At 41.1% G+C, this 14,595-nt stretch overlaps 3 protein-coding genes across 4 annotated transcripts; 2 read left to right on the plus strand and 1 right to left on the minus strand.

Moving 5' to 3' along the window:
* Positions 1–1,029: 1,029 nt before the first annotated feature.
* Positions 1,030–12,424, plus strand: LOC103468803 (epsin 3a). Its single transcript, XM_081597277.1, is given in 12 exon segments — positions 1,030–1,377; positions 2,637–3,318; positions 5,919–6,033; positions 6,657–6,734; positions 7,219–7,311; positions 7,660–7,743; positions 7,973–8,102; positions 8,641–8,778; positions 8,859–8,979; positions 9,035–9,183; positions 9,186–9,266; positions 9,409–12,424. Coding segments are annotated over 11 exon segments (1,818 nt in total). The 5' UTR covers positions 1,030–1,377; positions 2,637–2,785; the 3' UTR covers positions 9,705–12,424.
* On the minus strand, positions 10,487–13,780 carry arl16 (ADP-ribosylation factor-like 16). Of its 2 annotated transcripts, XM_008416118.3 has the most exons (5): positions 13,611–13,780; positions 13,277–13,332; positions 12,506–12,622; positions 12,271–12,386; positions 10,487–12,140 (listed from the first exon to the last, which is right to left on the minus strand). In XM_008416118.3, the coding sequence occupies exons 1-5, from the start codon at positions 13,684–13,686 to the stop codon at positions 11,975–11,977; spliced, it is 531 nt and encodes a 176-aa protein (XP_008414340.1). In that variant the 5' UTR covers positions 13,687–13,780; the 3' UTR covers positions 10,487–11,974. The 2 variants fall into 2 exon arrangements, with proteins under 2 accessions (XP_008414340.1, XP_081453402.1); XM_081597276.1 differs by lacking the exon at positions 13,611–13,780 and having other exon boundaries at positions 13,277–13,586.
* Positions 13,781–13,882: 102 nt separating this feature from the next.
* Positions 13,883–14,595, plus strand: LOC145547606 (ketosamine-3-kinase-like; the record flags this gene model as incomplete). Its single annotated transcript, XM_081597275.1, is given in 2 exon segments — positions 13,883–14,182; positions 14,444–14,595. Coding segments are annotated over 2 exon segments (293 nt in total), but the record flags the coding sequence as incomplete, so codon positions are not given.

Below are 14,595 nucleotides of genomic sequence, written 5' to 3' on the forward strand. Positions count from 1 at the left end.
ATACATTGTTGTGCTCACATGACCCAGGTTAGTTCAGTCACATATTTGAAAAAATTATATTTTGTGTATATTTTATTCAAATTTTGTGCTTTATCCATAGGACCTGTTTTGTCCCTATTCTCAAGAATCACTGAACAGTAAGATGTTTCTCCACCATTAGCACATTTAGCAGCGAGTACATGCGTTTGATTGACAGTACTAAGACACTCCTCCTGACCCTGATTGGTTCTTTTTGGTGAAAAGGAGCAGTGCGTTTTTTCAGATGACAATAATAGCTCGGGGAGGACGAAAAAGAGATCGATTTTTTCACAGATTATCTGTCGCAAAACTGTCACGAGATGATGACAATTTTACCAAATATGTAAAAAAAACACACACACGCACACACACACGCACACACACACACACACACACACACACACACACACACACACATATATATATATATATATATATATATATATATATATATATATATATATATATATATATATATATATATATATATACTGCTCAAAAAAATAAAGGGAACACTTAAACAACACAATATAACTCCAAGTAAATCAAACTTCTGTGAAATCAAACTGTCCACTTAGGAAGCAACACTGATTGCTTCCTAATATATATTAAACGTTTTATACTGCACCTTTAATGGCCTATCCTTCTTGTGAAGATTGTCAATGACTGTCTTCCGGGAAACTGTCAAATCAGCTGTCTTCCTCAAGATTATATGGCATAATAAAGTCATGACCTAAGATTTCTGAGTTGTGAGTATTCAGCTGCAAAAGCCATACGTTTTTTTTTTTTTTTTTGTTTTTTTTTTACACTTCATATGTCAATGAATGTATTTGGATCTAATTCAGCTGAGCTAGGGGGTTCCATCTGGCCAAAACTTTTTAGTTTTCAACCAGTTTAGCCTTGTTTGGGATTCCTCAGCATGAACACCTGCTCCATTCAGACCAGATACTTCTCCTGCCGGTCACTAAAGGGTTAAGACTGACTCTGCATGCACCGAGCACTCCTCCCTCCCTCCCCTCCCTCTCTCTCTTTCTCGTCCCCTCCCTACCCTGGTCTCCATCCATTTTTTTTTCACTTTGCGTGTGTGTGTATGTGTGTGTGAGTGTGTGTCTCTTCTGTAGCCCCCCAAAAGCCTGGATTTGAGAAATGCACGCGCAAGTTTAGTTTGAAAACAAACCGTCGCGCTCAGTTTGAGATTATTTCCGAGTGTGCGGGATTTTCCTCTGCGCTTTTAAACACCCATACTAGTTGTTCCCTATCCGAGAGGCAGCTACGGGATATGTCGAGAGGCGGGGACCTCTCTCTTTCCACCTAAATCCTCCCTAAGTTGGGACCCTGCTGACGCGATATGACATGAAGGTAAGAAGGGGGAGATGGGAGGAATTAGCCAAGTCTTCACGGGTGATTTTGTTTGCTAAGGCTCCGTCGATGTTTTAACTTTTAAACTCGGAAACATAGCTGAGTCACCGTCACATACTTTCACCTACGTGATCGTCCCACTTGACGCAACAATGGCACCAATCAGCCGTCCTGGTTTAGGACAGAAAGGACAAATAAGTCAAGATTTACTGCCCGGTTTAAATGTCTCTTCACGTTCGCTCCGAGAGCTCATTGGTCTGATTTGGGAGTGATTTCATTTGGCTACTGAGCGAGAAAACCCATGGCTTCAAGCGAGAATTCTGAGTACTTCATGGTTTTGGAGGAAACTTTTTCAAAAAACTGTTTATTTCTCATAGAGCCATTGGTTTCACTCTGTTTTAAAATGTGAACGTCTGAATCAAGTTGCCAGCTCTGTCACAAATACTTTTAATTTATACAGAAGCACTCAGATTAGATGTAAAATTAGGCCTGAAGGAGAGTTTACCTGCCTCTTTAGCTGTTTAATTTTACTACGAAGACTGCATGTTTTTACTAGATATATTTAAACACAATTTGTCAACCTTATTTGCTTTGAGGCGCAGCATCTCCACAGGACAGACTCGTTTTGAGCCGGATTTAAGGCATGTTGTCTGTCGCAGTTTGGTGACTTGCGTTTTAGGATTCAACATGAAGCCACCGTTTCACTCTTTCTACAATATAATCTTACTCACTGTCTTATTGTACCTTCAATGTCATGGAAGATTTCACCAAAATGACTCTACCAGAACAAGCTGTTCGTTCCATCTGTTTATAAAAGCTGATAAATTTACACAAAATAGTCACCGTTAAAGAGAAAGTGACTAATTCTGCTCCTTTGAGGTTTTCAAAAACTTTTAACAAAGTCTTTGAAACTTCAGAAGCTGGAAACATATCTGCTGCTCTCTGATGTAATCAACCCAGAACAACAGGGAAGGTCAGTTTCTCTCCTTTCTGATAACACTCAGAGGTAAAACACAGGTTATTAAATCAGCACATTATGTGGTTGTCTCTGCAAGGAGGTTATTATTGGAGTTTAAATGGAAAGGAGAGTGTGTGGTTAACGTTGTAGGAAACACTGAACTCTTTCAATCGCGATTTAAAAGTGACACTTTAGCTGCTTTTAGCTGATAATGACAAAAATGAGTAACAATTGTGTGATTAGCATGGTATCAATGTAAAGGATCAAATTATCGCTGTGTTTTTTTTTTTTCCCCCTGCAGGACCACAGTTGTGGACGCCACTAAAGTTGCCAGGTTGTGTCGACATTCCTGCAGTTGTCTGCTGAACTGAGCATTCACCTCGCCCAAGGCAGTGGGCTTGTCCTGCTGTTTGTTCTCCCCTTTGCCACACGTGAGACACTGCAGCCATCATGCAGAGTTCATCGCTTCGCCGGCAGATGAAAAACATGGTCAACAACTACACGGAGGCCGAGATCAAGGTCCGAGAGGCCACCTCCAACGACCCATGGGGACCCTCTTCCACCCTCATGGGTGAAATTGCAGACTTGACCTACAACGTGGTGGCCTTCACCGAAGTCATGGGAATGATTCTGAAGAGGCTGAACGATCACGGCAAAAACTGGCGCCACGTTTACAAAGCGCTCACGCTACTAGACTACCTGGTCAAAGCGGGCTCTGAGCGTGTGGTCAAATCGTGCCGGGACAACATATACACCATTCAGACGCTTAAAGACTTCCAGTACATAGACCGAGACGGACATGACCAGGGCATTCACGTCCGAGAGAAGGCCAAGCAACTGGTGGCTTTGTTGAAGGATGACGGGAAGCTGAAGAGCGAGAGGAGCCAGGCACAGAAGACTAAGTCACGGGTGGGGAGAGGCAGCGCTGGACGCCACGGCGGGGACGACTTAAACAGATGCAGATCACCATCGTATAACTGTGAGTTGCCCCGATTTTTACAAAGCACGTGAATATTTACCTCAAGATGTCTTATCAGTTGGTAAAAACTGTCCAGAATGACACCTGAACGTTTCCTGCGGCATGCGGCCCGTCATTGTTAAGGAATGCACACATGACGAGTCATAACATCATCAGATAGATACTGTGATTGGGCTGTTTATTTTTAACACTACGTATGGATTTCTGCCGACTTCTTACTTGTGAATCTTTACCGACATCCGATTGATTCCACTCTGATACTATCTTCTCAGGACATGTTGATGAAGCACTTGGTCTTCTTGCTGTGGTAAAATGTCAGTCAGACTCGCCCATCACAGCTGGACGTCTGCATTCCTTTCATTCTCCTTAACCGTCATGTCAGCTAAACTGGATTTACAAAAGAAAGGGGCCCAGCTGGTGTCCGTCAGATATGAAACCTCAACTGTGATGACAGTACTGCCGTAATCCTAGTTGGTGGCGTACAGTGCCTAGCGAAAGTGTTCATTCTCACTGAACGCAAACTTTTAATTTCTGTCGATATGTAAAGTGGGGTGAATATTAAGCTTTTTTTTTTTTTTTTTTAAATAAAATGTTAAAAAAATGAAAAAGTCACCCTGACTCGACACTTTAGGTAGAGACACTTTGGTTTGTGTCTCTACCAGCTTTGCTCATCAAGAACCTGAATTGCTTAATTATAACTATTGAATGGAGAGCATATGCGAATATTAATTCTTACCACAGATTCATAACTGTATCTGTCCCTGAACTTTTAAGAGACAGTAAGGCTATGCTCTGAAGTATCATACTGTAGCTCTGGCTCTAAGTTAAGAATTATTACCCTGCTAGAAGGTGACCTTTGCCCCAGTCTCAAGTCTCCCTGCAGCCGCTAACAGGGTTTTTTTTCCCAGGATTTGACTTGCATTTAGCGCCACCCTCCTTCCAGTCGAGTCTGATAAAATGCTTCTTTCCCTGCTGAAGAAGGATCTCCATCACCTTGTTTCTCCTGGTATGCGTAGGGGAGAGTTGCAGAGTTAGCTTTATGTAGGTCAGAAAGTTCAGTTTTCATCTCATCCAACTAGAACACCTTCCACATTTTTGCTGTGTCCACTGCAAACTGGACTTTGATTTTAGATTTTTTTTCCTTGCCACTCCTCCATAAAGGGCAGATTTGGTGAAGTTCATAATTAGTAGTTGCCCGCCGGATAGATTCTCTATTTAGGTGACTTCTAATTAAGGCAGCTTATTGCACTGGATTTTATTTAGCGATATCAGAGTAGACGGGGAACAGTGGGATAAACACTGAATCAGAGTCAGATTTGGCTGTAAAAACAATGATGAATCAACATCAAACATAATCGACTATTTCAGTGTGTTTTTAGTGACAGTAATCAATATCTAAGCCAAGTGACCTCTCAATGTTGATTTAATTGCCGTTTGGTTTTATAGACAAACAAAATCTCACTACAAACACTTTTTACTTCAGATTTTTTCCTTGTACTGAACAGTTTCCCTTTGCTTGATCTGCAGAAAGCTTTGATGTCACTGATTTATCAGCGACTGCAAACAACTCAAACCACATGATGTGAAAACCACAACCCCCTTGTAAACATGTTTTTCTGTGGTATATAATTATACTTTAGAGCTCATGTTGTCTATATGGTTTTTATAAAGGTTGTTGCAGCAGATCTTTGTTTTCATAAAACACCACTTTCCTCTGGTGATTTCCTCAGCTTGTTTGATGAAATGAACAAAGATGTGTCCTCAGATTGTATCTCAATGTTTACTAATCAATTTTCCTTTTGTCCAGGGAGTCTTCGATATTCCTCGCCTGTACTTATCTGGGCTTTAAGCTTTGGGTTTTGATGCTACAGGATTGGTTTGTTTCATCCTGTCAATACCAGTTAGCATTGATTTTTTTTCCCCCTCCCCAGATAGAAATCCATTCACAATTGTTTTCTACATCTGGGTAATCCTAGGAGGGTGGAGGGGGAGCTGGTGCCGATCTCCAGCGGTCAAAATGCTGACGGATGATGTAAGGGTTAGGATGATAGCGGATATTCATTTTCAGCAAGTAATTCAGATCAGATTGAGCAGCAGTAATCTGGCAATGATTGGCTTCCGAGATCTCAGTTTGCCAGCATTCGGCCTACGTCCTTATTTTAGCCCAGTGACCTACAGCCTGGCACCCGGGCTGGTACAGTGCCAAACTTTCCTCAGTGAGTTTCCCAAATCTACACATGCGTCCTGAGACCCTCTCAGAGGTTTCGGGGTAACAAGGTGGGCCCGACTCCAAATCCGATGCATCCATTTCTCTCCCCCCAACCAGCAACCTCACTCTCCACACAGCAGCGCCATTGTTTTCAGCCCAGGCAGAACTGGGCAGACTGTGGCGAGCCATGCCAGCTAAGGCCCTAAACAAGAGCCAACGGAAAATTAACATGCAACAACAGTTCTGGCTCTTTCCTGACCTTAAAAATCACCCTGTGTGGTTTTGTTTCCCTTTTTTTTTTTTCGTCGGTAAATCTTTCTGCCTCCCAAACACGTGTTCCCAAATCTTTGATAAAACTCGACTCTGCTCTGTCTGTCCTTCTAGCCTCCCTGCAGCCTCCCTTCATCTCGATTTGACCCAGACCTCGAACAAGCCATTCCAGCGTCTACTGGAGAAGAGGAGCTGCAGCTGCAGCTGGCTCTGGCTATGAGCCGAGAAGAAAGTGAAAAGGTACCTCTAACGGACATAACACACACACACCCGCGCGCGCATACACAAGCAGAATACAAAACTCCTGCCTTTCCAGCACACATGTCGGACAGAGAGAGATTTCTTAGCTGCACTAGCTGCCTTCTAAAATTGCTTCACCCTCGTAAAACATTAAACAGCTCCTGCTCCCTCACTTCTCCCGCCTGTCGTCCGCGCCACCATTTCCTAGAGATGAAAATGACGCAATTGTACGCTTATCAGTGATGGGACTTTGACCAATCAGTGTGAGTGATGCCGAAGAATGAGTAATCTGAGAGTGAGCGAGCGAGGAGCCAAACAGGAAATGTGCATCGATCCACTCCTGAGGACCCACATTCCGCATTAGTCTGCATAGCAAGGGCAGCGTTTGAGACGTTTATATGCTAGTTTATGCTAAAAAGGTTTAGGCCAAGTCAAACAAGGTGAGCTCTATAATAATGAGAAATTTATTAACGCATATTTCCTTTTTGTGTTTTAAAAACAAAAACAAAAAAAACAAAACTTATTGCATTGTTTAAATGATTTCCCCATGAACTCAGTGATAAAATGCTTGGAATGTCTCCTTTTGATCAGTCTTCCTCCTAATCATTCCTACTCGACTCTAGCCACCTCCCACAGTGGGAATTGATGAGCAGACTCAGCTCCAGATCGCAATGAAACTCAGCAAAGAGGAAGCGCAGAAGGTAAAAGTAAACCTGGACCAGGGATGAGCCTGCCTTTGTCTTGCAGCACTTCACCTGTTGCTCTGCAACAACCAGCTCCATGCACTCTCCCCCACTTCTCTTCCCCTATAGATCTGACTCATAATATCCATCATTCCGTCACTTTTTAAACTAGACGAGGTCATCTTTCTCCAAAGATTAACCACCCGATTCATAATATCCATCGTTTCGTCACTTTTTAAACTGGACAAGGTCATCTTTTCTCCAAAGAATAACCATCTCTAACCTCATCCTTCTTTACAAACTAACCACTAGATTTCTGCTTTGTAATTCCACTTGGTTGAGGTCAACGCATCAGATACTCTGGCCTGGTGCTGAAAGGATTGAACCCTTCACCTTTATTTGAATGTTTACTCAGTAAAATTGCATGCAGTCAATAAAGAGGATGTCCAAGCTTTGTTTTTGCTCCGATCGTAATTTAAATCATGCTTACTTCCTCCAACAGCCAGTGAAGCGTGCCCCTCCTCCCGCTGTGGAAATGGACGAGGATGCCCAGCTCCAGTTAGCCTTGAGCCTGAGCAAGGAGGAACACCAGCAGGTAGTCATCGCTGTTTAACTTTTGGTCAACTTTTAACTTCCTGTTTAACCCTTTAGGTTTTCAAATGATATGTTTTCGGCTGCATTTCAACAGATCATTTGTCTTTTTTTATTCGGTTTTTATGTGTCTATGCTAACACACTGCAACACAATGGATCTGCATTGTGACAGTGATGCGCCGCACTCTCTGCACTATTTAACCAGAGAGCGCTCCACTTTGTGCCAACTGTGTGAACCGGCCGCCCCCGGGACAGCGCAGAGTCATAAATATAGGATAATGTGACAATATGTGCATTTTGCCCAAAGCCGTCCTGCTGAAAGGCATCCATGTGTCTGTGTCTGTTTTTAGGAGCAGCGCACTCGCCGAGGAGATGATTCTGATCTCCAGAAAGCCTTGGAGGAGAGCAAACGTGAAATGGAGGGAAAAGGCGGGGTATGAATAGTTTTGACATTTTGTTGCCTTATAGAAAGTAGAGGGTGATAATTTTAGATGCATACAGACTCTTTACTAAAAGAAAGTTATTTATTAGACTAAAACCTAAAGTTGTATTATGCCATTGATTAAAAATTTACAAACATGTAAAATAACCTACAAAAAGTGTTCTAAAACAATAGAAATAATAGGTTTATCACATGTTTATTTTTCTTATTTGTGTCTTCAGACGGCCTTCATGGACCTGGTTGATATTTTTGCGGCACCTAAAGATGCACCGCCTAGTGACATCCGCTGGGATAACACGTCACACCAGGCAGCAGCTGGGGCCAGGGCCACAGACCCCTGGGACTCTCTAGGTGAGCCTTGAGTACATTTAACAATCTATTCTGCATCAAAGAATGGCCAAAACATTGACTTATTAGATGTTATTAGACTGCAGAGACACACCTTAAGGAGTTGCAGCTGTGATTGAAATCAGAAGTGGCTATAGGAAGTACTGATGGAAGAGAATAGTTGTCAAGTAATGTAGTAATCGATTAATTGTTAACTGGATACAAACTCAAAAAAAGGCTATTTGATGAAGAACAACCTACTCAGAGCAGTAACTAGGCCAAAACTGTACAATAGAACTATGTTCCACTTTGTGTTGATTTATAAAAAGAAAATAAAAAATCCACATATCTATTTATGTTTGTAAACATAACAAAGTGAGAAAGGTTTGAAGGGTATGAATATTTTTGCAATTGTGTCAAAATATTCTTGCGCAATCAGTGTTTTTCTTACACAGATATACCTTTGTAGGTGCATTGTGTAGTCAGACTCTTTGTTGATGGTAATTTTTTCCCTCCATTTTGCTGACGAAAACATGTTTTACTGCCGTTTCCTCAAAAAAAGACAAGACTCCAAGAGCTGATTCCCCCTGGATGGCGCCACCTTCCCAAAGCCCCCCACCACCGTGGGAACCTCCAGCGTACCCCTGGGATGCGCTCCAAGACAACATCTCCAACCCCAAAGCCCAAGATTGGACTTCTGGTAAGTGTGGGTCGTCAGACACACTCGTACATCTCAAAAAAAGTTAAGTAAAAACGTCACAAGTTGTGGCTTATCCGCAGCGTCCTCTGGAGTTGATCCGTTCTTAGCTCCGTCTGACAAAACAGCCGCTAAAGGAGCATTCATGCAACCCCCATTTCGAAGTGGAAGCCCTTCAGGTAAAGTTTGTCTTTCACTCAGTCTGTACCGGGTTTTGTGTGTCCCACATTCTTACGTTGCCGCTTATCTCTCCTGCTAGATGGGATCTGTTTGACGAAGCAATGGATGGCGGCCGTGCTAGTATTAACGGTCAAGATGAGGACAGTTCTGACCTCTTCAACATGTCTGGTCTTAGAGACAGCCTTGCCAACACTAAGCCTCGTACATGCAGGACACCGGAGTCATTCCTCGTCCGTCGGCTGCTTCCTTGGTAGACCTTGATGTGCTCATTCCAACAAATCCTACTGCTAAGACCAAACCCATTTTAGCAGGTATTTTGGCACTACAAATGTTTGCACAGCTACAGCTGAAAGCAGATAGTAGTACACACCCTGTACATTTTTACTTGCAGTTTGGCATTCAACCAGACCAAAAGAATTAGTAAACTAATGACTTCTTTTTGTTTTGGCTCAGGTCTTGGTGCTCCTTCAGCTGCCAATCCATTCCAAGCCGAGCAGCCAAAGGTCAGCCTGAATGAAATGACCTCTAGCTTCACCTCTCCGGTTCCCCAGAGCACCTCTCTGCCATACAGTGCCTCACTGCCCCTGCCCACAAGCCACCAGGGTGCCGCCATACCTTCGTCGCTCACCCACCCCACTCCGCCTGGTCTGGAGCTGCCAGTGAAGCTCCCTGAGCCTTTGTTGCCCTTCTCCTCGGCCAGCAATGAGGAATCACAAGCTTCACAAATCAACATAAACCCATTCTTATAACAACCCTCCAAACTGGGCTAGGAAAAAGGAGGAATGCTCTTGGAATAATGCTAGTTTTGCAAACCAAACCGCAGCCCTAAAGATTTGTCTGAAAAGCGTATTATTAATGGTTTTTATATCGTTGTATACAACAGTAATGCTTATATTGTTGCAAGCTAGTTCTGCTCCTCCACCACAACCAATGAAAGCTGTTGTACTGTTTTTAATGGGTAACAATTTCAAACAAAACAGAAGCACACTTTGATATTACTTTGTTGTCCACGAGCTTTGTGGTTTGCGCTGAGCCTCAGATCTCTTGCAACAGGCAACACCTGCTGCCCAGTGCCTGAAACGCTCCCGCATCAACTCATTTACCCGATGAACCTTCTCTGGACCAGAACTGATCGGTTTATTAAATGTATATAAATAAATATATATATAATTTGAAAATAATTGTGGGATTAAACTACCTATTGTGTTTTGAATTTCCAACATGCAAGATTGCATCAGGAATGTAAAACCATTTGCTTGTTAAAACACCAACTAATGAAATACAGCAGCAAATCTGCAACCATTTATTTTCATTCAGAATGATTTACTCTTTATTTTTCCTCATCTCCTCTGTTATCAGAAGTACATTTAAACAGAAAATAATCACCCTAAGTAAAAAAAAAAACTAAAAAAAAACCAGTTTGAGTCTTTGTTTTGCTTTTACATGCAAGTGGGTGAAATCCCGATAAAACTTAAAGGAACATCTAAATCTCATGTAAATCTCTCAATATTAGAAAAAATAAATACAAATGTACAGAATTGGTAGCATCAGTTTAATTAAATCGAGAGACCAATGAAGAAAAAAAGTATAGATATTGTCAAAAAATACATTTACATTTATGCTGTACCCCAATACTGACAATGGTATATAAACAAGTTGCCACATAAATGGCTGCATCTTACTAAATTTTATTTTCATTGAAAAAAAAAATGCTATAAATTCGAATATAAAAGAAGCTTGTACAGATTCGTTATACTCAGTCATTTCCACTGTTTACTTACAGCTAAAGAAAACCTATAGAAAAATAACTTTAAATACATGAATGTAATATATGGACTGGATAGCTGATTCAGCAGCTGTGCAGCAGACAGTGGCACTCCACCGTGAGTGAACATAACAAATGGTCATTTCTGAAAAAAGTAGGAAAACTTAATGGAAGGAAAAGATTCACTGACCAAGTCCTGACCATGAGCAGTTTGTTTTATTTGTTATATTATTTTGGTTTTGTGCTAGCTCCAAGAAAGATTTAACAGAGGACTAATCCACGGCCAGGTTTTTAAACGGTCCACTTTTCCCTCCTCAGTAATCCATTCTTTTTGTGCTTTATGTGCAATTCAAGTCATTGTTCTGCTGAAAGAACTTAGATTTATGCCAGAAACGAATTTTAGTGACGAATCTTCCCTCTGCACTTTTATCAACACCTAACAAATTATCCACTTCATCCATAGGCGTACCTTTATCTAGCTCTGTATTTTTTTATAGTGGCCTTCATTTTCTGGCCTATAAATAAACATGAAGAGTTGTACTTTGCTTTCCTCTACACAGCACATCATCTCAGAGCGACTGCGACCTACTTCTGACTGTTTCTGCAAACATTTGTACTTCTTTTTGTGTCTTTCTCTGCATAATGGTTTCCTCGCTCGTTAGTCGGGATGTTTTATAACAATATTCTAATTATATGCAAAATGTGATAACATTAATTTTATGCAATCTGTAATTGCACAATAAGCTTTTAATCATTTGTAATTGGAACCGCTAGAACCAGTAGTAAACTCTTTGCGTATAGTACTTTTATTGATAAGTCACACTCCTTGTTCTCCCTCATTCATAAACCGTTAAAACTTAAAGAAAGTTTAAGTCAAACTCACATCCATATTTGGATCCATTAAATTTAGTTTTAGCTTAGATTACCTCTCATCAGGCAAGAATGAACTAGTTGGAGCGACTTGTATAAAAGAAAATTGGTAGATGTAACCTAAATGATACTGAGCCAACATCACAATGATTATTTCATAGAATCATGTCCTTTTTCCAGCAAATAATAGGACACATTTCCCTCTTGAATTTCACATCTTACAAGGTTCGCAGCCCGTTATCCTTTTCTTTGACCAGCATTAAATGTGGCATCAAATCACCTGAAATCAGGGTTGTTGCTGTAGACTGAGAATCTTGATGTAAAGTCTCTAGAAGGTTTCTCCGAGCTCTCAGAGGAACATCTCAGTAAAATCTCAAACACACGTCACTTGACTGTGACAGACTCCAGCCAGCCCAGCACCTCTTGCAAACCCTGTCCAGAGCGGGCACTGGCCTCCAGCGTTGTGATAGGCTGAGGAGCCGATGCGATGATGTCATCCATTCTGAACAGTGACTTTATCTCTGTGAGGCTCATGATGCAAGGCATGTCCCTGGAAAAGATTGGAACGAAACATCAGCAAATACAACATAACTCTACCCCAAGACACAAGGCTGGGAAATTGGATCTTGAACAGACTTCATGTGACAACTTGCACATCTGGACTGATGTGGATGTTATACCTCTTGTTGAAGAGAATAAGCACAGAGGCACTGCGCAGAGGCTCAGCAGAGAGCACAGACAGCAACTGGATACAGGAGGAGGATATCTGGACAGTGTTGGCTGAATCCACCATGAACTATATGAAAAAAGAAATAAAGATTCTAACTAAGAAAACAGTCATTTTTTCTTACATCAGTCATTTTTTCTTACATCGTCAGCATAGTAAATAATGCAACATGTATACAAGGCCCATACAATAACAGAGAAGCAGTCCTGGAAGTAACTGGGCCATATAGGCCCCATGCAGCCTCCAATTTCCCTCACTGTCACCTTCTTCTTTTTCAAGGTCAGATCTGTTAGGTTGGTTCCTACCTGCAGAAGAACAAATAGTGTGTTGACATTGTAGTGATAATGTGCAGTCAGAGCTGACCCAAGAGTTTATGTATGGCAACCAAAACAGAAACGGATCACAGAACCTTACAGCTGTCATTTCTTATTTCTTTCTGCATATCATTTAAAATTGAATATTTGGATACAAAATTGCAGACAAAATTATTATCCCCTCCCATGAACATGTCATTGTTTTGAAATTACTCACTCAGTGCAATTAAAATAATTCTAAACACAGCTTTTTAAAAACATACTAGGTTTATTTTGGATGCGTAGGAACATTTTCCCGTAAGACATACTGCTGACAGTTTTTGGTTGTCTTTCATTCACACATTTTTCTTCCACCTTGACAAGAACCTTCCAAGTTCTACACACATTAAAACCCTCATTCACTGTAGATGGAGTGTTCTTTGGAGTTTTAAGCCTTTTCATCCCTTCTCCAAACATAAACAATATCTTTTTTACTGGCCAAATACCATCAGTGTTTTGCAGAAACACTAGAAGAGATATAAATATACTTATTGTAACCTGTTAGTATGGGGTCCCATTATCAGCTGCTATAAATTCGATTATTATTTGAGCCCGTTAAGAATGCAGCAGGGCATGTTCATATATAATATAAAACAATACGCTTACTGTGGGAAGAGTCGATGGAGGCGAACCCATTTCGCACGAACCATGTAAACTGATCAGTTCATAAACCTGTAAGGAAACATAACCAAAAAGGAGCAACTGCTCTGGCTTAAATTTACCTGTAAAGACAAAGATTCTATAATGTTAGAAATGTCCAGGTGGTATATTCAGAGTTATTTCTCAAGCTATAAAACATACTCAATAACTTAACAAGTTCTGTCTGTCAACAGACGTTTAAAACCCATTTTGCAGCAGGCTAAATGCAATAGCCACATTCGCTATTAGCCTGTTGTAAATCCCGCTTCAGCTTAAACATTCACACAAACATAAAGGATATTTTGTAGGCGTTTAAGTAACAAAGTCTTTCCAACACCAGTTGCCCCAAGAAGTAAACACACTTCTTCGCTGGTCATTTTGCGTTTTTCTGCATGGAGGTAGTAAGTCAAGACCGTAATATCATGTTTTCATAGTCGCCTCATTCGGCAACCATAGTGACGCTCACGTGATTATAGTACTTAACCGTAATAGGTCGAAATAGAAATCAATCATCTCATGGCGCCCTCTGATTGGTCCTAACATAATCCGTAAAAAAAATAATACGGAAACAAAACAATTCTCTCCACGATTCTCTCATGCTCTAAAGAGTGCCCGTTGATTTAGACGACGGAAGCTGTCAGAGAGACGGACTCTGGTCTCCTGACCTGCTGCATTGGCATTTTTTTTGTTGCAGTTTTGTGATTTTACAAGGACAAGCTGTAGAAGAACATCATGGAAGCTAAATTAAAGAAAGAGCTGGGGACAAATATGCTGAAGTCAACTGGACACGCAGGCGGGGGATGCATCAGTGAGGGCCATAGTTACGACACTGATCACGGCAGAGTGTTTGTGAAGATCAATCACAAAAGCGGGGTATTTAGTTTTTGTTTTTAATCACTCTGATTAACAAATTGTTGTTTAATTTGGGTTTTAATCTCTAGTTTGCAATCTGTGCTAAATTCAGGCTAGTGGAAAAAAAAGTGTTCCAAATCTGAATGCATTTGTACTGTGCTGTGCAGTTACTTTTCGAATGATAATAATGCACACCTCGAACCTGTAAAATACATCAAACTTGTCGAATGACACTGATCAGCGACTACGTTTGCTTTTTTTTCTTCTTCTTCTTTTTTACAGGCCAAGTTGATGTTTGATGGAGAGATGTCGAGCCTGGAAACAATTTTAAAGACAGAAACTGTCAAAGTTCCGAAACCACTGAAGGTGATTGAGCTTGACACAAAGGGCTGCGTATTTGTGATGGAGCATCTGGACATGAGAAGTCTTAACAA

Source organism: Poecilia reticulata, chromosome 16, assembly GCF_904066995.2.
Source record: "Poecilia reticulata chromosome 16, P_reticulata-male-v2, whole genome shotgun sequence".
NCBI lineage: Eukaryota > Metazoa > Chordata > Actinopteri > Cyprinodontiformes > Poeciliidae > Poecilia > Poecilia reticulata.

Coding starts and splice junctions, on each gene's coding strand:
- arl16 (XM_008416118.3), bottom strand. CDS start 13,686: ATGACCAGCGAAGAAGTGTGTTTACTTCTTGGGGCAACTGGTGTTGGA. Junction 12,623..13,276: donor CTCCATCGACTCTTCCCACA/GTAAGCGTATTG, acceptor GTTCTTCTGCAG/GTAGGAACCAACCTAACAGA. Junction 12,141..12,270: donor CTTATTCTCTTCAACAAGAG/GTATAACATCCA, acceptor AATCTTTTCCAG/GGACATGCCTTGCATCATGA.